The sequence below is a fragment of the Perognathus longimembris genome, chromosome 10 (assembly GCF_023159225.1).
Source record: "Perognathus longimembris pacificus isolate PPM17 chromosome 10, ASM2315922v1, whole genome shotgun sequence".
Classification (NCBI taxonomy): Eukaryota; Metazoa; Chordata; class Mammalia; order Rodentia; family Heteromyidae; genus Perognathus; species Perognathus longimembris.
Genome location: NC_063170.1, coordinates 8864797 through 8888485, shown reverse-complemented (window position 1 = coordinate 8888485; position 23689 = coordinate 8864797). Strand labels below are relative to the sequence as shown.

At 45.2% G+C, this 23689-nt stretch overlaps 1 protein-coding gene across 8 annotated transcripts in view; it reads left to right on the top strand.

The window, feature by feature from the left end:
* The window catches only part of Hydin (HYDIN axonemal central pair apparatus protein), a 261224-nt gene extending 238141 nt beyond the window's left edge, over positions 1–23083 (top strand). For all 8 annotated transcript variants that reach the window (XM_048355151.1, XM_048355155.1, XM_048355153.1 and 5 more), the window contains 15 exons: positions 1845–2010; positions 4407–4554; positions 5064–5271; positions 5707–5928; positions 7838–8007; positions 9651–9849; positions 10474–10632; positions 12115–12392; positions 14084–14303; positions 15134–15346; positions 16745–16908; positions 17689–17839; positions 18747–18977; positions 19583–19807; positions 22498–23083. In XM_048355151.1, the coding sequence (XP_048211108.1) occupies positions 1845–2010; positions 4407–4554; positions 5064–5271; positions 5707–5928; positions 7838–8007; positions 9651–9849; positions 10474–10632; positions 12115–12392; positions 14084–14303; positions 15134–15346; positions 16745–16908; positions 17689–17839; positions 18747–18977; positions 19583–19807; positions 22498–22980 (3237 nt within the window). In that variant the 3' untranslated portion in view covers positions 22981–23083. The remainder of the gene's footprint in view (positions 1–1844; positions 2011–4406; positions 4555–5063; positions 5272–5706; positions 5929–7837; positions 8008–9650; positions 9850–10473; positions 10633–12114; positions 12393–14083; positions 14304–15133; positions 15347–16744; positions 16909–17688; positions 17840–18746; positions 18978–19582; positions 19808–22497) is intronic.
* The last annotated feature ends 606 nt before the right edge of the window (positions 23084–23689 follow it).

Below are 23689 nucleotides of genomic sequence, written 5' to 3'. Positions count from 1 at the left end.
ACTTCTAAACAAATTAAAAGAAGGGTCAGGTTTCAGGGGCTCATGCCTGTAAACCTAGCTGAAAATTATCTCAGGAGGCTGAGATCTGAAGATCATGGCTCTAAGTCAAGCCAGACAGAAAAGTCCATGAACCTCTACCTACAATTAACCAGCAAACCGCTGGACTAGAGTTGTAGCTCAAGTAATAGAATGCCAGTCGTGAGCAAGAAAGCAGAGCAAGATCAGACCCTGAGTTCAAACCCACTGCCCAAGCACACACACACACACACACACACACGTATGTGCACACAAGCGTGCACAAACACACACACACACAAATATTCAAGCAGCATAAGGAAACTAGACACAAATGTCTAAGGATCCAAGAAGCAAAGAGTTGTTCAAGGGGTAGATAACAGTGAGAGGACACTAATGTTTCCCCCCTTAGGCAAAAGAGTAAAACACAAAAGTAAAATCAAGTCCTGTGACTTAGTCCTTAATGTTCCCACAGTGACACAGGGGAGGTGCTCAGCTTCACCTATGAACCTGATGACTAAAACAACCCTGTGCGGTCCATGCCCAAGAAGTTCTGCAGAAAATCTTAGAGATAGAAACAAGTCCATGAGACAAAATTCGTACACTCAGAAGCCTTCAGAAAAATCACCCAACTGAATGAATCAGGACAATAGGGAACGCTGGACACCAAGACCAGATGCTCTAGATCTCGTCTGGTAGATGACCACATAGACAAGTGGGCGTATGGTGGCCTATTCTCCCAAACTTTTCTGGAGAAATCTAAATTCTATGCTCATTCTGTGTCTAGGCTAATCTTCCTGCTACGTGCTGGTGGTGAGTTCAATGTTTTTTAACCCTGCCCAAACCAAATGAAACATGTTTATATATACTTGCCACTTGCTTTTGACCTGTGCATATGGTCAGTATGCGGGTCATCTAATTAATCATGACAGGATCCAGGAGTTGGGACACCAGAAGCATGGTCCTGCTAGGATGTGATTCCCTGCCCCACTACATCTCAGAAATGTGTCAGAGATGCCACTAAATTCCTGAAGAGACAAGCTATAGAGTTCATCATCTGGGCTCATGCTGGTCTTTGGATGACAATAGTGTTATTGAAGTGATACACCCTTAGGCCATCTCCCATGCATCATCCTAGTATTGACGTGGACAGTGTATGTTCACCTGCCTTATTACTTTCTGGCCACATTCCACTGGTCCTCCACTTGGTCCTCCACTTGGTCCTGACTCATCAACTCAGAGACTCACTCAAGTTAACTCAGAGGAATAAAAGGACCTGGTGCAGCTTTAGAGATTAAACTTTCCTTCTAAGTCTTTGTATTTCTCTCTAGCCATCTACTCTCCTCTCTACTGAGCATTTTCTTCCCCTCTTGTTCACTTATGTTTCAATGGCTTTGTAGCTTCACTTAGCAAATGGATGACAGCATTCCATGGCCAAGATCTCCTTCCTGGCATCTGTTACCCTATCCTCACACAGCCAGCCACTTTTGAGAGGAAAATGGTGTTCCACTGTTAATCAGGTTGAGTTGGGGTGTGTGCCAGGCTGTTAACAAACATGTGTATTGTCATTTGGGGATTGATGCCAACTCCTCACTAAGATACAACCATTTCTAACCAAAGACATGAGAGAATATGACAGCTTAGCTCAGAGGCGAAGGGTGAGATATAGACTCTTAAAGGACATGCGGGCAAAGCAAGCATGGTGGTGCTGATGGTATAGATATACCTCCACATTCTTACAGAGACTGTAGAAGGGGAAGTCAACTCTCATGACTCCAGTAAGACAACCCAAGTGTTTCTCACCAACCTCTCCCACATTGTCTTCTTAGATTGTGTTCCAGTTCACGCCTTCCCACCTGGACATCACGGAAGCATTGTGGACGTTCTCGGTTCCCGAGCACAATATCTCAGTACCCTTCCTGTTAGTGGGAAAAACTACTGATCCACTCATCTCTCTTGACAAGTCACACCTCAACTTCAGTTCTCTCCTCATTGGTAAGGCTGCCCTGTGAGTTTGTATTTAGTTGGCATCAGCTAGGATCATCAAGAGCTCCAGAGCACTTCTAGTACCTTCTAAAAAACATGTTAAGGGGCAGAAAGCCTTTTCCACTTTTCAAAAAGCCACCAAAAAGGGGGGAGGGTGACATAGCTCAGTGGTAGAGTGCCTTCCTAGCATTTGCAAGGCCCTATGTTAGACCCTACCCCCAAGCACTGCAAAACTTTTTGTCAGAAAGCTGTAACATTTGGAGGGGGGAGGGGGCTTAAACTCAGGGCCTGGGTGCTATCCCTGAGCAATTTTGCTTAAGACTTGCACTCCACTTCTGGTTTTTAGATGATTAGTTGGAGACGCGCATCTCATGGACTTTCCTGCCTGGGCTGGCTTCAAACCATGATCCTCAAATCTCAGCCTCCTGAATAGCTGGGATTACAGGCATGAGCCACCAGTACCCAGCTGTTTTTTTAATCTAATTTTGGATATGAGGGAGGGAGAGAGAGAGAGAGAGAGAGAGAGAGAGAGAGAGAGAGAGAGAGAGAGAGAGAGAGACTAGGGTTTAAACTCGAAGAAGCTTCATGCTTGCTAGGCAGACATTCTACTGCTTGAGGTCTGTCTCTAGCCCTTTATGCTCTGTTTACTTTTGAGATAAAGTCTCACCTTTTCACCAGGCCAACCAGGACTGCGATCTTCCTGTTTACATTTCCCACTTTAGCAGTGATGACCCAACTTTTTTCTCTTGAAATGAGGATCTCCTGAACTTTCTTTGCTAGGGCTACTTTTATACTAAAATCCTTCAGCTCTCAATCTCCCAAGTGGCTAGGATTACGGACATGAGCCACCACCTCCCAGATCCATCAAATATCTTTTAAAGCCGTTCTCTAATAAACTATAATAATAATAAATATTTGACATTCTCTATTGCTACCTCTCTACAGTCTCTCAATCTCTCCCCACTCATCTTCTCACTCTTTGTTTCAACCAAAGGAAATCATTGTTAACAGTTGGGTATGTATTGTATGTGTATTATTTCCCAACATTTCTTTTACTGATACATATAAATAGGTAGAGTGTCATTTGTTAAGATTTTGAGCAAATAAATGAGCATTGTAGCATAAGAATCATTGTTGAATGCATTTACAGGGTCTTGTATCAGCTCTGTCTGTCTTCATATATCCCCTTCACCCCACATTGTGAGGTATTCGTTGCTTTTATTGATCTGTATCACACTGGTCAGATTCCTCTGCCATCCTTTCATACATTCATTAGGTTCCAAAATCCTTATTGAGCTCCTGATGTGTCCCAGGTGCTTGCTGGCAAGCTGAGAATGCAACAAAATGATGTATAAACCTGGGGAAATTAGGCCAATTTCCAATTATAATAACTGCTGGAGTTGCAAGATAAAATAGAAGGACTCACAGCAAAATACTAGTATCAGTTGACAATAAACAGTGTGTTCATGTGCATATGACCCATGCAATATTTGGAGCACAGTTATAAACTACAGACTTTATTAGATAAATCTGACAACTGTAACCCCAACTAAAGATTGAGAAAAGGAGAATATTGGATAAAATGATCCTAAATTTTATGTGGGTAAATAAAGGTACAATAGCCAGTGGAAAAAGAAAATAATGGCAGGAGATGTATTTGCAGGAGATATGCAGGCATACTGAAAGTCTAATTCAAAAAAATCCAAAGCCAGGCAGCAGTGGCTCATGACTGTAATCTTAGCTACTTGGGGGATGGAGACAGGCCAGCCTGGACAGAAAAGTCCATGAGATTCCATCTCAAAGGTCCGTGCCTGTCATTCCAGCAACAGCAGGAAGTGAAAAATAGTATCATGGTTCAGGCACAGTCCCAGGCTAGAAGTGAGACCCTATCTCAAAAACAAGTGTGAATAAAGGGGGGAGGGACCCCTAGAGACATAACTCAGGAGTAGAGGGCTTGCTTAGCAGGTGCAAGTCCCTAAGATCAAACAGAGTTTATTTGTAGAGATGGGGATAGCTAGGGGACCAGACAGCCGGTGGAGCCTCCATTTACAGAACCAGGAAGGCATTACAACCCTGGGTCTGAAGGAGCAAGGGAAGAAAACAGTGTCACCAGAATCTCAGGAAAGCTGTGACCAGGGTAGAAGAACCACCCAGCAGGAGCAGACAACTGATGAAGTGAAGTCTAAGAGGGAAAATATGGAGTCCCCGGAGTTAAGAAGGTCACATGGAAAGCAAAGGGAAAGAAGGGGGGAAGACCATGGTTGGGGAGTTGAGACAAGGAGGGAACAGAAGTTGGGATTTCTTCCACAAAGGCTTCCACTCACCTGTGGAGTCATAGCTTCTGAGATACTTCTTTCAGCAAGCAAACAGGAGGCCTCCACTGAGGGTGGGTGCTTCCTCCACAGGCAGAGAAGCCAGGGAGTCCGTGCAGATGATCAACAAGGAGGAGCAAGGGTTCAGCTTTGCCTTCCTCAACAACTCTCGGTATTCTGAAGGGTTCAGCAACACCCTGGTTGTATGTCCCATGGAAGGCTGGATCGCACCACTGTCCAGGTAAAGAAAATGGAAGGGCTCTGGATGAGTGCTCCCAGCATGGCATTGCTTAGAACGTCCCATTTATAGAATCCCTCCCAACGCTTACATACGTAAGCCTATTTATTCCATGATGTTTTCTTGGTGAATTGTGGAATGTTGAGATTTTTAAGGCCTTGTCCTCAATATTTCTCTTTGATTTTTGTAGTCTTTTCCTGTCTACTTGTTGTGGGAATCACAGAGCAATATCTGGCTTTACATGGAAAACTATATTTCATTATAATTTGGAGTATTTTTCTTACTGTCTTCCTTTGTACACACGCACGGAAGTACTAGGATTTGAACTCAGGTCCTGGGTGCTGTCCCTTTGCTTCTTCAAGACTGGTGTTCTACCACTTGAACCACAGCACCACTTCATTTTCAGTCATTTTTGTTCATGCCACATTTGCTAATTCAGTGGACTCTTATTTTTTTATTCAATTTTAACTAGTCATCTTAGTTGGCTAATCTGTGGTTTTGTTCACAACCAGGTTCCCAATTGATATTTTCTTCACACCAAAGCAAGAAGGAGAAGTGAACTTCAATTTGATCTGCAATGTGAAACAGAAAGTCCACCCTCTGACATTAAATGTCAAGGCTGAGGGCTACACTATGAATGCAGAAGTCAGGTTCAAGGACAGGAATGGCACCATCAATATCTTGACACCCAACCAGACCAACATCGCCAATTTGTTTGAGGTAAGAGTGTGAGAGGACCTTGCTGCCTCTCTCCAATTCCATATTTTATTAGGGAAGGTGATCAAGTGAATAGGAGCTGAGTCTTTCTGTCTGAAATGCCAGACACCAACAGCTCCATTTCCACAATGCACAAAATTGTGGTGTAAATGACTTTCTTACTTTATTTTTCAATGGGCAGAAATCATGGGAAGAGGCAAGAAATACGTATATTAAACATATAATAAAGATGTTTGAATACCAAAAGAGATCTCAGAATTCAATTATCAACATACACTTGAGATATAAGAGCACCCCAACACTCAGTAGCTCTTGCAAAATGTCTCACAACATCAAGCTTAGTAACCAACTCACCAAGTCATCCACCCAAAGAATATTTTTTCCCCAGAGAAGGGAACTGTGTTTTACATTCACTGCTCTGTTCTCTCTGTCCTCCAGGTAGAATTAAATGAATGTATCCAGTGTGAATTCAGCCTTATCAATACGGGAAAGTTCAGTTTTAGTTTCCAGGCAGAACTTTCTGGGCCTAAAACCCTGTTGCAGTACTTGGACTTTTCACCTGCTGATGGTTCTGTGGATGTAGGGCAGAGTGAACATGCTATACTATGTTTCCAGCCATTTCAGAAGTGTGTCTTAAAGGGCCTGGAACTCAAAATCAAGGTAAGACCATTTCACATTGTCCAAATGGTTAAAGAACTCATAGAATGCTAGGCTGACAGGCAGATTCTTCTGTGTATTCTGTCTTCTCCACCTGTTCTGAGCTCCTCACAATCTGTAGCTCAAAACTCCTCCTCTATAGTTGAGGTGCCTATTGAGGAAGTGCCAATTGCACTGAAATACCATCCATTCTCCAGATGCTAGAATAAATGAGAGAGACAGGAGAGCATATGCACAATGTTTACCAAGATAAGTTATTGAATGCAAAGTCCAAAATGGTGAGGTCAGTAGGAAAGACAGAGTAGGGTCTCTGAAAAGCTACTCATTCAGAGCAGTGAGAACACAGGTTAAAAAATAAATTGTTTGTGGGGTGCCGGTGTCTCACACCTGTAATCCAAACTACTCGGGAGGCTGAGATCTGAGGATCTTGGTTCAAGGCCAGCCTGGGCAGAAAAGTCCCCATGAGACTCTTATCTCCAATTAACTACTCAGAAAGTAGAAGTGGCACTGTAGCTCAAAGTGGTATAGTGCTAGCCTCAAGCAAAAGAGCTCAGAGACAGCACCCAGGCCCTGAGTTCAAGCCCCATGGCAAAAAAAAAAAAATAAAAAAGAATAAGTAAATTGTCAAAATCCAGGGCTTGGAATGTGGCTTAGTGGTAGTATGCTTGCCTAGCATGCATGAAGCCCTGGGTTCAGTTCCTCAGCACCACATAAACAGAAAAGGCTGGAAGTGGTGCTGTGGCCCAAGTGTGCTAACCTTGAGCAGAAAGAATCCAGGGACAGTGCTCAGGCCCTGAGTTCAAGCCCCAGGACTGGCAAAAAAAAAAAGGTATCAGCTTACAGAGGGAGGAGAACAGGTTTGAAGCTCCCTAAAAGCCAACTGTAAATGACCCTATCTAGAAGTGCAAGGAAGCCTCCCCTCACAGCAAAGCCACTCACAGGACTCTCACTTATCTGACCCGACTCAGCACTTTAAAAAATAATTCTCAAATCTGTGGCCTTGTGCATGGTAGGCAAGTGCCCGACCATTGCACCACATCCCTAACCCTTAGTTTTTTGTAGACAGATTGTCATGATGTAACCCAGGCTGGCCTCGAACTTCAGATCCTCCTGCCCCAACCTCCTGAGCGTTAGGATGGTAGCACCCAGATGATTCAGAGAGGTTTTTTCCCCAAGGCATTTATTTGCTTGATGTATCTAGCTTTCCTTTGCAGGGCATTTGTTTAAAAAAAATCTTGAGGGGCTGGGAATATGGCCTAGTGGCAAGAGTGCTTGCCTTGTATACATGAGGCCCTGGGTTCGATCCCTCAGCACCACATATACAAAATGGTCAGCAGTGGCGCTGTGGCTCAAGTGGCAGAGTGCCAGCCTTGAGCAAAAAAGAAGCCAGGGACAGTGCTCAGGCCCTGAGTTCACGGCCTAGGACTGGCAAAAGAAGGAGGAGGAGGAGGAGGAGGAGGAGGAGGAGGAGGAGGAGGAGGAGGAGGAGGAGGAGGAGGAGGGGGAGGAGGGGGAGGAGGGGGAGGAGGGGGAGGAGGGAGGGGGGAGGGGGGAGGGGGGAGGGGGGAGGGGGGAGGGGGGAGGGGGGAGGGGGGAGGGGGAGGGGGGGAGGAGGGGGAGGAGGAGGAGGAGGAGGAGGAGGAGGGGGAGGAGGAGGAGGAGGAGGGGGAGGAGGAGGAGGAGGAGGAGGAGCTCAATGAACCTCACACAGAATAAACATGGGGGGGGGGGAAAGGTGAACAAAAATCTTGGTTGTACCCAGAGCTTTTTATCAATAAACCCTCACCTGCTGAATCTGAATCTCTGGAGATGGAGCCCTGAGTCCTTTTAAATACCAACCATTCCCTCTCTCCCCTGTGGAGGCAAGTGGCTTCTCCTCCTACTCTCCTAATCGCTTTCTTCCTCCCCACAGATCAACCATGGCCCAACATTCACATGCAGCATTATAGGTTGTGCTGTGAGCCCAGCAGTCCATTTCTCCTTCACCAGCCACAACTTTGGAACGTGCTTCATCTTCCAAACGGGGATGCCCCCATACACACAGACCCTGGTCATCACCAACAAGGAAGAAACAGCCATGAGGTAAGCAGACTTCCCACAGCATCCAAATGATTTTGTAGCTCCTTGTGGTTCCCTCAGACTGGATATAGGTGAGGAATTGTGGGAAAGAATCAAATATCAGTGGGCGTGAATTTGGGGTTCCTGATCCCTTCGCTAATGCTAACTAACACTTGAACATCCATGAGCTACTTGTTAACAGTCCTCTTCCTAAAGTGTAGAAGACAATGTCAAACAGGTAATGTCAAAAGGGGTAGTTCTATAGTTTCCATTCATTTTTCTCATGCAATACGTATGTTGGAGATAATGTGTTTGGAGAGGTTAAAAAGTGAGTTTCTCTGAAGTAAATACTAATGCTTGGAGCATTAAAAAGTGCATTTCCCTACAATAAGTAGTGTCTCTGTACTAAGTTCTGATTCAAATTCAGCATCTCTACATCATCTCTGTAGAATATTCCAGACGAAATGACATAGCATATCACTGGGCCCAGAAATCTGGCAAGGAGGCTCAGTCTCTATATCAGTACTATAGAGAACTTTCTACAATAATAAAAAGTTGTTTCTCTTCCATGTCGTGTTACTGCTCTAGTTACTTTATTTCATTTAATCCTACCATTTTACAGATAAAGAAACAGACTAAGTAACTTTTCCTAGGTCACCTGGCTAGCTAGTGGTAGAGCCTGGATTCAAACTCTTATCTGTGTAACTCTAGAAGATGTACTCTCTTCCACTGTACTTTGATAGCCAGTTATTTCTGGAAGCACTTCCTTTTTATAGACAGTACAAAATAATGAGGTAAGAGCTGGGTGCTGGTGGCTTTCGCTTGGTAATCTTAGCTATACAGGAGGCTGAATTCTGAGGATCAAAGTCTGAAGCCAGCCAAGGCAAGAAATTCTGTAAGACTGTCCTCCAATTAATCACAGAAAAAGTTAAAGTGGTGCTATGGCTCAAGTGGTAGAATGATAGCCTTGATCAGAAGGTGCTCAGGAAAAAAAGGGGGTGGGGAGAGCAGGGACAGTGCCCTGGCTCAGAGTTCAAGCCAGGACAAGCAAAAGCAAAAGAAGAAGAAGGAGAAGGAGAAGAAAGAAGAAAGAAGAAAGAAAGAAAGAAAGAAAGAAAGAAAGAAAGAAAGAAAGAAAGAAAGAAAGAAAGAAAGAAGAAGAGAAAAGTAAAGGAAGGAAGGCAGGAGGGAGGGAAGGAAGGAAGGAAGGAAAAGAACCATGAGGTAACAGTATAAAGAAACAGAATTGTACAGTGAAAAATGCACTGGACAAGGGATCGTGAGTCTTTGACTCTGAGACCTGGTTCTGCCTGGACCTCAGGTTGTAACTTGAGGTAAGTAATGTGTCTGTGCCTAAGAAAGTATGAGCTAATAAGACAAGGATAAGCAAACTCTATTGTTGACATTATATTTAAAGTCCTAGGTGAATTTCCTTTGGCATATGCCACGTGGCTACTGTATATGTTTTTGGTACACTATGTATTGTATATATGTCTACCTGATCTAGGGAAGGGAAAGAAAAACCCTGATTCTAGGACAGTAGCAATTCTAGGAAATAACAATTCTAGGAAATTTGTTGGTCCCCAGTCTACAGAGAGTCACAGAGGACATATCAGTCCCTCTAGGTTAACCTTCTCAGATTACATCCTTCCTCTTGATTTTCCCAGCATAGACTGTTTATACACCAACACCAACTACCTGGAGGTAGACTTCCATGTGGATGTGATAAAGCCAGGAATGACCCTAGAGGTTCCAATCATCTTTTATCCCAGAGAAAGTATCAGCTACCGAGAACTCATCCCCTTTGAAATCAATGGACTCTCTCAACAGATAGTTGAGATTAAAGGGAGAGGTGCAGAAATGAAGGTAAGAGACAGTGAGAGAGGCACTAGGGTTTGACTCATTTCTTCTCCCCTTTCCTAGCCTCCTTTGCCCACCTGAGCACACCTTCCCCCCCCCCCCCGCCCTTTCATGTCTCTGCTCCTGGAATTGTACTATTGAAGGTCAACCAGTCCTACTCAGGTTGTATCTCTAGTCACAAAAAGGAGGGAATTGGCCAGGCACTGCTTATGATCCTAGCTACTCAGGAAGTTGAGATCTGAGAGGATCATGGTTCAAAGCCATCCTGGGCAGGAAAGTCTGTGACACTCTCTAACACCAAAAAGCTAGAAGTAGTGTTATAGCTCAAGTGGTCAAGTACCTTGAGCAAAAAAACTCAGATCCTGAGTTCAAGCCACAGAAGTGGCACATGAAAGGAAAGAAAAGAGAAGAAAAGAAAAGGGAGGAGAGGGGGAAAGGAGAGGAGTAGAGAAGGGAGGGAGAGAAAGGAAGGAAAGAAGGAAGGGAGGGAGAAAGGGAGGGAGGTAGTAGAAAATGGAGGAAGTTAAGTCACTGAAAGGGAGGACTCATTCTTGCCTCACTGGAATAATATATCCTATTTTTCTCATTAACTAGTAATCACTCTTCCTAACTCTGCTTCTTGACCTGCAGGTTTTGGTCATAGATCCAGCCAATAAGATTGTGAAGTTAGGAGCTGTCCTGCCAGGACAAGTTGTAAAGAAAACCATTTCCATCCTCAACAACAGCCTGGCCCAAATCACATTTAACCAATCAGTCCTGTTCTCAACCCCAGAACTTCAGGAACCCAAGGTGCTCAGGGGGGATTGCGGGGGGGGGGGGTCTCAAGGTCTTCTTCATGCTTCCTAACAATAAAAATGACCGTGCTGGCCACACTAACAGCTCACATGCCGTTGTACACCTAGAATGTGCCAGACTATTCTAAGAAGTTTGCGTGTGCTACCTCAGATTGTTTACCCAAAATCAGCATGGGGTTAATATTTTTCTTATTCACATTTACATTTCACTATCCATGTCACTTGTTTGTTTATACCTTTGCTATATGCATGGACCAATTCTCAACTTTTGCTAATTCCAAAGGAGAAATTTGTCTAATTTCCACACACATCTATGACACTGATTTACAAAAAAGAAAAAAGGCAAGTGTGAGCTGGGTGCCAGTGGCTCACACCTGTAATGCTAGCTACTTAAGAGGCTGAGATTTGGAGATCATAGTTTAACGCCAGTCTGGGCAAGAAAATCCATGAGACTCTTATCTCCAGAAAACCAGAAGTGGAACTGTGGCTGCTGGTCCTGGTGCTTGAACTCAGGGCCTAAGCCCTGTCCCTGAGCCTTTCTGTGCTCAAGGTTAGCGCTCTACCACTTGAGCCATAGCACCACTTCCCGCTTTTTCTGAGTAATTTATTGGCATTCCACAAACTTTCCTGCCCAAGCTGGCTTTGAACCACAATCCTCAGATCTCAGCCTCCTGAGTAGCTAGGATTACAGGCATGAGCCACCAGCACCCAGCAGAAACAAACTTTCTTAAGATAGATATCGAGGGGCTGGGGATATGGCCTAGTGGCAAGAGAGCTTGCCTCCCATACATGAAGCCCTAGGTTCGATTCCCCAGCACCACGTATACGGAAAATGGCCAGAAGGGGCGCTGTGGCTCAGGTGGCAGAGTGCTAAGCCTTGAGCAGGAAGAAGCCAGGGACAGTGCTCAGGCCCTGAGTGCAAGTCCCAGGACTGGCCAAAAAAAAAAAAAGATAGATATCAATTCACTTTCTCCCAGGACTAAGGAAAATACAAATTGATGCACTGACTCTCAAACTTTAGAATCACTGAGGGTGGGAGGCCGTCCCAGGGACACTGGCTCAGTGGGCCTGGACAGGAGGAGCCTCAAATTGGCATTGTGATAATCCCAGGGAATGATTCTTGAGAAACACTCGAGCCCAAAGTTTCCTGTTTCCTGCTACCATTTCCTGTACCAGAAGGAAGGAAGGAAGGAAGAATGAAGCCCAAGACAAGCTGAAGGGGAGCAGGAAAAGAGGATGAATCAGATGCCTATGGTGTATCACACATTCTAGATGTATGGCCTTGAGCTTCCCATAGATCAAGTCACAAAGGGTTTCAGTATGTTCCCGAGGAAGTCACAGCTGGTTAGAACAGATGTGAGATGGGTTATCCCTTCCACTGAGAGCCCCAGCAGCTAGACCTCAGGAGCTTAAAGCCCCAGGAACTTGCCTGCCCTAGTTGCTGAATCTAGTTTGCTTGTTTGATTGTTTTGACCAGGTCATCACCTTGGTACCTTTCCACAACATTACTCTGAAGCCCAAAGAAATCTGTAAAGTGGAAATCACCTTTTCCCCCAAGAAGCGCGTGCCTTCCTTCTCCGAGGAGGTGTTTTTGGAATTCTTGGGGATCCTGTACCCCCTCTTCCTAATCACTGGCTGCTGCCAGGCTTTGGAGATCTCCCTGGACCAGGATCATCTTCCCTTTGGACCTGTTGTGTACCAGACACAAGCCACACGCCGCATCCTTATGTTCAACACTGGTGATGTGGGTGCAAGGTAGGAGAGCATGTTACCACCCCACTCTACCCCCCGCCCAAGGCCTACATCTCTGTCTTTGCATTGCCAGATGTCATTTTGCATGTATAAACACTGGTTGTTTCTTGATTTTATTTGATTTTTTTTTTGTCCATTGTGGGACTTGAACTCAGGGTCTGGATGCTGTCGGTGAGCTTTTGTGCTTAAAGCTAGCATTCTACCACGTCGAGCCACAGCTCCATTTCCAGTTTTCTGGTGGTTGATTGGAGATAGGAGTCTCACAAAGTTTCCTGCCTGGGCTGGATTCAAACTGTGATCCTCAGATTTCAGCCTCATGAGTAGCTAGGGTTATAGGTATATACCAGCACCCAGCTTGATTTGATTGGTGAGATAACATACATGCCACTTTTTATTTCTATCCACTCTCTTCTGTGTATACCTCTTTTCCTACTGTGTGTGTGACAAGATATGGCAGCAGTATGACAGCAGTAGCCTCACCAAAGTGACAATTGCTGAGGTGACTACAGAAACTAATATGACAGAGAACATTCCCACAGTCCTGTCACATGTCTCAGCATACTTTATCCCCAAAGCAGCCCTGTACTACCTCTGAGCTGGTTTTACAGATGAGGGAACCAAAATTGAGTAGCCTTCCCCCCAAATCACACATGTAGCAAGAACTTACCATGTGCATCCTCTCCCTCCCTCCCTCCCTCCCCCCCCATCTCTCTCCCTTCCTCTTTCTTTTACTTAGTGATATTGAGGGTTGAACTAAGGGCTTTATGCTGCATTCTACTGCTTGAGCCATGCTGCTAGCCCTTTGTACTCTGGTTATTTTTGAGATAGGGGATTGCTTTTTGTCTGGGCCATCCTGAGCTACAAGCTTCTTATTTATACTCTCCACCATAACTTGGATGACAGGCATGTACCGCCATGATCAACTTTTTCTGATGAGATGGGAGTCTCATGATATTTAGTCTGGGCTGGCTTGGAACCACAATCCAACCCATCTCTGCCTCCTAAGTAGCTAGGATTACAGACATGAGCACTAGCACCTAGCACAACACGGATCAATTTGTACATACAATCTTCTATTAATTAGCCTAGAATCTTCTAGAGTAGGTACCTCAGTGTTCCCATGACATAGACGAAAGGAAGCTCAAAGAGCCTAGATGACTTGCCCAGGATCACATAGCCAGGAAGTAGAAAAGATGGGATAGACATCCAGCCGTATCTGTAACAGCTCATCTTCCGGAGCTCTTCCTTCAGTGCCATCTGTACATTGTACACCCAAAGGGGGTGCTCATCACGCAGTCTCATTGTGAATGCCACCCAGAGGGATACAATGTGGCTGGCCTGCACTGGAGAGACTGGCCTGCACCCTCCATCCTCTGTCTCCTGCCCACACCAAGTGACTAAGTACAGGGATGGTCCCCGAGGGCCATCAGATCCCAATGCCACTAAGAATCAGTGTAACGCTCACATGAAGGGATTGTCACAATTTTACTGGATCTTAACAGAGAGGCAGAGCAGGGAGGGAACACTTGTGAACAGTGAGCATTTGTGTGCATCTTTCTCCTTCTAGGTCCTAGGGGGTAAGTGAGGAGGGAAACTATGCAGCTAAAAGCTCAGGCTAACACTCTTGTTTCCAGTCGCACTGAAGACAGAAGTTTTAACAGCTCTCTTTCTTATTATCTTTTGTCTTGGAAAAGGTTTAAATGGGATATCAGAAAATGTAAGCCTCATTTCTCCATCAACCCAGATGAAGGTTATATCACTGCAGGCATGGAGGTTTCTTTTGAAGTGACCTTCCATCCCACGGAGATGGGAAAGGAGAGTCTCTGTAAAAACCTGCTCTGCTTCATCCAGGGAGGCAGTCCTCTGTACCTCACCCTGTCTGGAGTCTGTGTAGGACCACCTGCAGTCAAAGAGGTAAATATGCCTTGCCTAGCAAGGGACCAGTGGTAGAAATGAGTCCAGCAAGAGAAAGCACTCATCAGAGCACACATTAGACTTTCTGACTGGCTCTCTCCACCACAGGGACTTTGCATTCCCATCTTCATTTTAGCTACTTCCTGTTCTTTTCTCAACTCTCAACTCAGACATTACATTCCCAAGGAAGCCTGCATTGATATGTCCTCTAGATCAAATTCCATTGTAAGACCTACGAGTCTTCCTAACAACAAAAATGATACTCATCTTCCTCTATAATTGTGTTATTTCATGTTCTTTATGTGGACAGGCCCATGTAATATGCCAGGAAAATGTATGAGCAAGTCTCCCTAAGAGCATACGTTTTGATTTCTTTGGGGCAAATATTTGATGGGGATGGCTGGACCACAAGCTATGTCTTCTTGAGAAATTGTCGAGTATTTTCTAAATGTGACTATGTCCTTTTACAACCTCACAAATCACATGTGACAGTTCTACTTGCTAGTTCTTAGTTTAAATTTTTGGCCATTCCAGTGGGTCTGTAGTAATATTTCATTGAAGTTTGGGATATACTTTTTCCTAAGGATTAGTAATGTAGAATATATTTTCAAGTATTCATTTGTTGTCAATATATCTTCATTGAAATGTCTGTTTACCCAATTAATATTTGTTGAATGAATTAATGAACAAAAAGAAACATGATCGACATAAACTCACTCTGGAAAGCACTGGTAAAAATCAGTCTTCTCTCATACACATGCCATGCCTCTGGCCCCTGAAGACAGGTCAGGGGAAGTGCCATTGACAGTAACAGGCTAGCTTTCTTCTAGGTGGTGAATTTCACCTGCCAAGTCCGCTCCAAACACACACAGACCATCATGTTGTCAAACCGCACCAACCAGACCTGGAATCTGCACCCCATCTTTGAGGGTGAACATTGGGAAGGGCCCGAGTTCATCACCCTGGAGGCCCATCAGCAAAACAAGCCCTATGAGATCACATACAAGCCCCGCACCATGAACGTGGAGAACCGCAAGCACCAGGTAGGCTGAGGCCTCCCACTGGATTCCTGGCAGGAAGGAGCAGTGAGCTCTGAACTCAGAGCATGTTAGGAAAGAGGAGGAGGAGCGGTACCCAAATGGTGATCAAACAGTGTGGAGATAATGTAGATGCTCAAGATTTGGCTTTCTAGCTGGATACTAGTGGCTCATGTCTATAATCCTAACTACTTAGGAGGCTGAGATCTGAGAATTATGATTCACAGCCATCCCAGGCAGACAAATCCATGCAACTACTCCTGAATTAACCAGCAGAAAGCCAGAGCTAGCAGTATGGCTCAAGTGGTAAAGCATCTGCCATGAGCAGAAAAAAGACCAAGTGATGGGTCTGGGAATGTGGCTTAGCGCTAAAGTGCTTGCCTAGCATGTATGAAGCCCTGGGTTCGATTCCTCAGCACCACATAAACAGAAAAAGCCAGAAGTGGTGCTGTGGTTCAAGTGGTAGAGTGCTAGCCTTGAGCAAAAAGAAGCCAGGGACAGTGCCCAGGCCCTGAGTTCAAGCCCCAGCACTGGCAAAAAAAAAAAAAGACTGAGAGTTCAAGGCCCTGCGTTCAAGCCCCAGTATTGGCACTAAATAAATTAATTTAATAATCGGCTTCCCTTCTTGCCCATGTATCATGTATAGGTGATTCTTGTGAAAGCCAAAGGCTCTGGTCTAAAATGAAGTCCTCAACCAAGCTCCAAACTACTCCTAATGTAATTGCAAAAATAGCCTGGTGATTGTTGTAAAAATCAGAAAAGAAAAGCAGCTGTAATCTTCCACACTTTTGATAAATGAAATATTCTTCTCTTTACTACCAACCCTTACCCAGAGCGAACCATCACTGTGGTCTCGGCGCATTACTTCTGTGTTCAGCTTCTTTTCACTTTATATTGTATCATGAGCATGTTTCTGCTTACCTGCATCACCTTTCTGATAACCATATTAATGGCGGCCCAAGATTTCACTGAATCAGCATTCCATATTTTTTTTATGTTCTACTGTTATTGGATAATATATTTCTAAATTTCTGCCAACATTGTAAGGGGTTCTCCAAAAATTTGCCTCTGGGGAGATTTTTTTTTTTCTATAGTAGGTTTGCTTGGTTCAAATACATATGAACTTTTTAGTGGGGGAGGAGGGGAATAGGACCTTGCTGTATAACCAGGCTTGCCTTGAACTTGTAATCCTCATGTCTCAGCCTCCCAAATGCTGGGATTGCAGGTGTGCACTACCCTACCCAGCCATACAAATATATGTCTAACTCTTAGACCATATTGCCAAGCTGCTTTCCAAAAGTTTACTTGCAGAGGCTCCATTAATCCCATATCCCCACCATGCCCAATGGGTGCCTAATAAAGGACCCTCTGTTTAATTCTGCTCTCCTTTCTTCTTCTCCTAAGGGCACCCTCTTCTTCCCCCTCCCAGATGGGACGGGCTGGCTGTATGCTTTGCATGGAACTGCTGAACTCCCCAAAGCTGTAGCCAATATCTCCCGAGAAGTGCCATGTAAGACAGCCTACACAGAGCTCCTGTCAGTCACCAACTGGCTGAACAAGACCCAGAGGTGAGGGAATGGGACAATGGGTCCAGTTAAGGGGATGGAGGAACAACCCCCACCATCTATCTTGGTTCTTCCCTGCTTGGTACTCATAGATAACATTAAAGTGCTCGGGACGTCAAGAGATAATGTTCTCCTATGTGCCAGGTATTTCCTGAGCTTCTAGCTCCTCCTGTAAGGCTATTTCTTCTAAATCCCCTAGAAAAATTCTTGGCACAAAATAAATGTCCTATAAGTGTTAGCTGTTATTGACATAATGCTCTGGTTTATTACCTAAACTACTGGAAATAGTAGACTACTGGAAATAAACTTCTAGAAATAGAATGGAATTCAGGAACTAGAGGAGCTGCAGGCCCACCAGCCTGGTCCTTTCCTTTCATAGAGAACTCAAGACTAGGAGAAAAGTTGTAAGTTCCTGAAGGACACCTGTTTATCATAGGAGCTAGAGACACAACTAAGTTTGGATCCCAGTCTTGACAATAACTAATCATGTGACCTGACCATGGTATCTTCCTTCTTTGGCTATCTCCTCATTGGTAAGATGCAGATGTTAGTGATAGGAACCTCCTGTAGATATGGTGATGATTGTCTATAGCACATTCATAGCACTTACTGTATAAGTGGACAATAAATGGCAGCTACTGCTATTGTTAGTGGCAGAGTGAAGACTAGAAGCACACACTTTCCATAAAATCATGAGTAAACACAGCACCATTCCTTCTTCCATTTGGACAAACAGTCTCATTGGCTCTTTTCTCTCTTTATGTGCTCTTGTGCTGCCCCAAGATTCCGGGTCATTGTGGAAATGGTGAAACCAGACAAGGCAGACCTAAGTGTCACCATAAAGGGCCTGGATTACATTGATGTGCTGTCTGGCTCCAAGAAAGACTACAAACTGAACTTCTTTTCCCATAAGGAAGGACTGTACACTGCAAAGGTATTTCCACGTCAGAAACACCACCCTGAAAGCCTGGAGGTCTGCCCCTGAAGTGGCCAATCCTAGTGTTAAGGAGTAGCAGGTGTTTCCCCAGTCACTGTTCCAAGTTTCATCCATGAGCTATCTGACCCAGCTCATTCATTTGTTTAGCAAATATCTGTTGAGCACATGTGTCATGTTCTGTACTAAGTTTTGCTAACATGGCTGTGTCCAAAACAGGCACTCTGTTTTCATGGAACACACAGCCTAATTGGGGGGGGGGGGGACAGATGTACACTACTCAAATCACTGCACTATGAATGCATAATTTCAGAATGAGATAGGGAAGGGCTCTGAAGAAAAGGAACATGTATGCATCTGAAGCTCATGGGAGAGGATGGAGCTGAAGATGGATGCCAATGGCATTGTCCCTCAGGTTTTTTGCTCAAGGCTGGTCTTCCACCACTTGAGCCACAACTCTACTTCTGACTTTTGGCTGGTTAATTGAAGATAAGAGTCTCACAGAATTTTCTGCCTGTTAGCTTTGAGCTATGATCCTCAGATCTCGGCCTCCTAAGTAGCTAGAATTACAGGCATGCGCCACAAGCACCAAACTTGACTTGAATTTCTTGAGGTCTTGCTGGTTCTGCAGATTCGGCTGGCCATGGCTACTGAACAAGCTGCTCTAGATTCTTCTAAAGCCAACCCAGGCTCCTTAATCATCTTTTACCCAGATGGAGCTAGGCTGGAATGCCTGAAGAGAAAGGGTGGCCAGCAGGGATCAAATAGGCTGGCATCGCTGAGGCCTTTGTTTCCTGGAACTATTTAGGCAAGGCTAACAGAAAACAGGAGCCCCTGATCAAAGGCAGGGGTCCCCTAATCAACCCTTCTTCTGTCTTGATTCATCCCGTTTTCCTTGTGAATGCAGGTGATCTTCCGGAATGAGGTGACCAATGAATTCTTGTTCTACATGGTGAGTTTCAGAGTCATCCCTTCAGGCACCATCAAAACCATCGAGATGACCAGCCCCATCCGCCAGAACACATCAGCCTCCATTAAGTTGGAGAACCCCTTGCCCTACTCGGTGACCTTCTCCACGGATTGCAGGGTGTCTGACATCAGCCTGCCCTCCCAGTTTAGCATCCCTGCCAACTCTGAGGTATGGCTCAAAATTCACATGTTTTACTGGATTTGACTAGCATTTGGGGGATAGTACTGAGGTTTGAACTAATAGCCTCTTGTTAGACGCCTTCCACCACTGAGCCATAGCTTTAGCTCAAACACTTGTTAGTCATTTAATCAATCCACTACCACTGGTGCATTTGAAACGTTCTCCTTGTTTGTCATACTCTAATCCTTGTTTTGTTTTGTAATGGGTAATAATGAATGAAGGAAAAAGATTCCCTGGAATACGCTATCCTGAGATTGGCTCTGGGCAAAGAAGGAGTTCCTTGACCTTCACTCTTCCTACTGAAACCACTATCTCTATAAATTTGCTTCTTTCGAGAGAATCTAGTACCTATTTTGTTGATTCAAAGAGACTCCAGACACAGAAATACTTGAACTAGGGAATGCTAGAAGGGGTACAGGAGAGGGAGAGTGAAATGGCTGGGACAGGGGTCCCCTAGCTTGGGATCTGTGTGAGTGATAATACATGGTACCCCAAGCCTGCCACCAACATGCTATGAGGCATTGGGTAGGTCACTGGGTGAGCAGGAAATGGCCAGACTTCCAACATGACCAGAGCCTCATCTTCTCTTCCAGGGCGTATTCTCCTTTGAATTCCAGCCCCTGAAAGCTGGAGAAACATACGGAAAACTTACTTTGCACAACAGTGATTTGGGTTCCTACCAGTATGAGCTGGCCTTGAAGGCCTTGCCAGCAGTTCCTGAGAAGCCTGTCCACTTCCAGGCTGTTCTTGGAAACAGCCAAAGCACTTTTGCCAAGTTCACCAATTATACACGGCAGAAGACAGAGTACTTCTGCAGGGTAAGCAGGCCCTTCCCTTGTCAGAAGTAGGGATTCAGAACTGGGCACTGGTGGCTCATGCCTGTAATCCTAGCTATTCAGGAGGCTGAGATCTGAGGATCACGGAAGCCAGCCTAGGCAGAAAAGTCCCAATGAGGCTCATATCTAATTAACCACTCAAAAACTCGAAGTGGAGCTGTGGCTCAAAGTGGTCAAGCACTAGCTTTGAGCAAAAGAGCTCAAGGACAGCACCCAGGCCCAGAGTTCAAGCCCTACAGCTGACGACGACAACGATGATGATGATGATGATGATGATGATGATGATGATGGTGATGATGGTGATGATGGTGATGGTGGTGATGGTGCTGATGGTGGTGGTGGTGGTGGTGGTGGTGGTGGTGGTGGTGGTGATAGGATGACCTATGAGGTTGCATAAAGATGAAACACAGAAAATAGAGTGACTTCACTGTCATAGTGAACCTTGCTTTGGAGGCCTGATGCTAGCCTAGAAACTTCCAACTTAAAAACAAATCATGGGGCTGGGGATATGGCCTAGTGGCAAGAGTGCCTGCCTCATATACATGAGGCCCTGGGTTCGATTCCCCAGCACCACATATACAGAAAATGGCCAGAAGTGGTGCTGTGGCTCAAGTGGCAGAGTGCTAGCCTTGAGCAAAAAAGAAGCCAGGGACAGTGCTCAGGCCCTGAGTCCAAGCCCCAGGACTGGCAAAAAAAAAAATAAAATCATACCAGGCCTGGAATCTTCCTTAGTGACTCATTTTTTCAAGCTGAGCTGGGGTGGGAATTTTGCTTCCTTCTTACATCATACTCAGGGGGTCAGTAAAAGACAGTGTTACTTGGTGGTCAGGAATCGTGGTTTTGGTTTACCATTTACTCATCACTTCCTAAGCTAAAAATGAAAGGAAGAGCCCTGCTTAGTCCATTTTCCATTGTTCTAAGTATATACCACTATCTGGGTATTTTATCGAGAATAAAGGTTCTTTCAGCTCACCATTTCAGAAGCTGTGTTGTCCAAAGTTGAGGGGCTGTTTCTGGTGGGGGTCTCCTACTGGTAAGTATTCTCTTCAGAGCCCCCAGATGGTACAGGCCATCACGTGGCAGGAGCCATACAGCTGAGGTAGAAAGCCAAACTGGTTTTGATAACTGGCAAAGCTAAACCCTTAGCCCACTAATCCACTAATCCATGAAGGGATTAATCCATTCATGAAGACTTCACTTCCCTAGTGACCCAGTGACCTCTTCCAGGTCCCATCTGGTTCCACAACATAAGCCCTCACAATGTGGATTAAATTTCAATATGAATTTTGATGGGGACATTCAAACCACAGCTAGCAACCCCCAACCTCAGAGGACTTTCATCTACGTGTATAAAGCTTGTTTCCTTAGTACTTGGCCACAGTATATGCATTAGTAATGCATTAGCTATTATATCAACTGGGAGATAGCCTTAACTACTAAAACCAGTAGGAAAATCAAAATGGAAACATCTTCCTGCCTCCAAAGACAACAATGTAGACATTAGCAGTGTGGACAAAATGGCAGCTCGGTGGCATGGAGCACCCAGGCTCCAGTCCTAATATTCTCTCCTCTGCACAGGGTTGTTTTGGCCCATGTGGGGCCAAGATGACTTGGCCTGGCATCCATGTCTCCAGCAGCCACAAGGGAGACAGAGAAGGAGTTAGAAGCATCACTTTGCTGGATATGTTATTGGACAAAAACTTCCCAGAACATGCCTGTCAACAAAGGGAACTAGGAAAAGTAGCTTTGAAACTGGATGACCATGTGTCTAGCAAAAATCAAAGGTTCTATGGCTATAGTCAGGTGGGATAATCTTGACTGTTATGTCGTTCGTTCAAGAGCAGTTAAGTTGCATTGCAGTGACAAGCCTGAGAGCTTGGAAAGAACAAAAGTTCGATTCTTGCTGGTGCTATCTATCCAGTGAGGATCCCCAGGGGACTCTGGTGCTCACAGTCACTTGGGAATCCGGGTGAAGAACAACCACCGTCTCAAATATTTCCTGTCACAGCACCAGAAGGGTGAAAAGCCCCTGATGGAACCTGAACATGCAATTCAGTGCTCTAGAAGGGAAGTGATATCTTTCACTTCTCACAGCTAATTGTATAGAACTAGCTCCACCTACTCATAAGGAGCCAGAATGTTCTATCCTCCCTGTGTGAAAAGGGAAAGAAAGGGGCTGGGAATGTAGCTCAGTGGTAGAGAGCCTGCCTGGCATGCATGAAGCCCTGAGTTCAATTCCTCAGTACCATATACACAGAAAAAAGCTGGAAGTGGTGCTGTGGCTCAAGTGGTAGAACACTAGCCTTGAGCAAGAGCAGCTCAGGAACAGTGCCCAGTCCCTGAGTTCAAGCCCTGGCACTGGCAAAAAAAAAAAAGGGGGGGGGTGGTGGAGGAGAGAAACCAGATGTGGAGGAGGAGCCCTGGTGTCTGCCCAGCCATGGGAATAGTGTGTGTCTCAAAGCACATTGCTCACATCTCTGCCTCCACTCCTTGGGAGCAACACTGGGATCATAATGAATACCTCAGATGTATGTATTATAATGCCCAATTTATAGCCCAACTCACATAAGCATAAGTTATTGCGTGATCAGCATCAGAACTGGAATGGACTTGTGCTGCTGGGATGCTCTTTAGAATCCGGTGTGAGTGAAGTTTATTTGCTCTCTTTTCAGATAGACAGTCCAGACTTCCACTGCGAACGCGTCATTAGTGCAGCCCCCGGGCCCCAGGGCGGCACTGAAGTCAGTGTGGAGGTCTTCTTTGAACCCAGCCACCTGGGTGAGGCCAAGGGCTTCCTGATCCTGTCGTCAATCATAGGTGGCGAGTACACCATCCCCCTCTTCGGAGTAGCTCTGCCCCCCAAGCCACAAGGCCCCTTCCTGGTCCGAGCTGGGTACAATATAGTGATCCCCTTCAAGAACGTCTTCCTGCATCCGGCCAACTTCTCCTTCATTGTGGAGAACCCAGCCTTCTCCATCCGTGCTGCTGACTCCGTGCGGCCCAAGAAGGTCAACAACATCACAGTCTACTTTGAGGGAAACCCCTCAGGCACCAAAACCCCCATCACCACCAAGCTGATTGTGATGTGTTCTCAGGGGGAAGGCAACGAAACTGTAATTAAATGGGTTTATTACCTGAAGGGGATCACCCCTTAGATGATCCCCAAGGTTACCAGGGTAACCTATGGCAACTAAAAGCTGCTCAGCTGCGTATGAGTCACACGCACTGACATGGAATAGAAAATAAAATAGTATTCTAGAGGGACTGTTTTGTTCTTATTTAATTATAGGGACAGTTCTTTATTATGTGTTACCACTGCATATATGAAATATATTCCATATTAAATCAGAACATCAAAAACAGCTATCTACAGCAGATCTACAAGATACAACAATCTGTGAGAGTCTTATCTCCAATTAACCACTTAAAAAAACACAAATGGAGCTATGGCCCAAGTGGTAGAGCACTAGCCTTGAGTGAAAAGGCCAATGAGCAATGCCAAGTCCTGAGTTCAAGCCTCCATACTGGCGCGTGCACGCGCACACACACACACATGCACATACACGCACACACACAAACGGGATGTCAGGATGCACAGAAAACCATGTGCAACACTCCCTGTTGGTGTTTGACAGAGCCCTTGCTTAACATAACATGCTGTGTTTGGGAGCAACCTACCTCAAGTCAGAGGTGGTAACAATATTATGACATTGATGAGGGCCTGCAAGACTGCAAGAACACCCACATGTAGCCTCCTCAGGCTGCTTATAACTTCAATCATGTTGCCCTGAAACTCCAGCTAAAGTTACACTGCTGTTGGAGAAACTGCTTTGAGTAGGGTACAGTTTCTTACAATGTCATCAG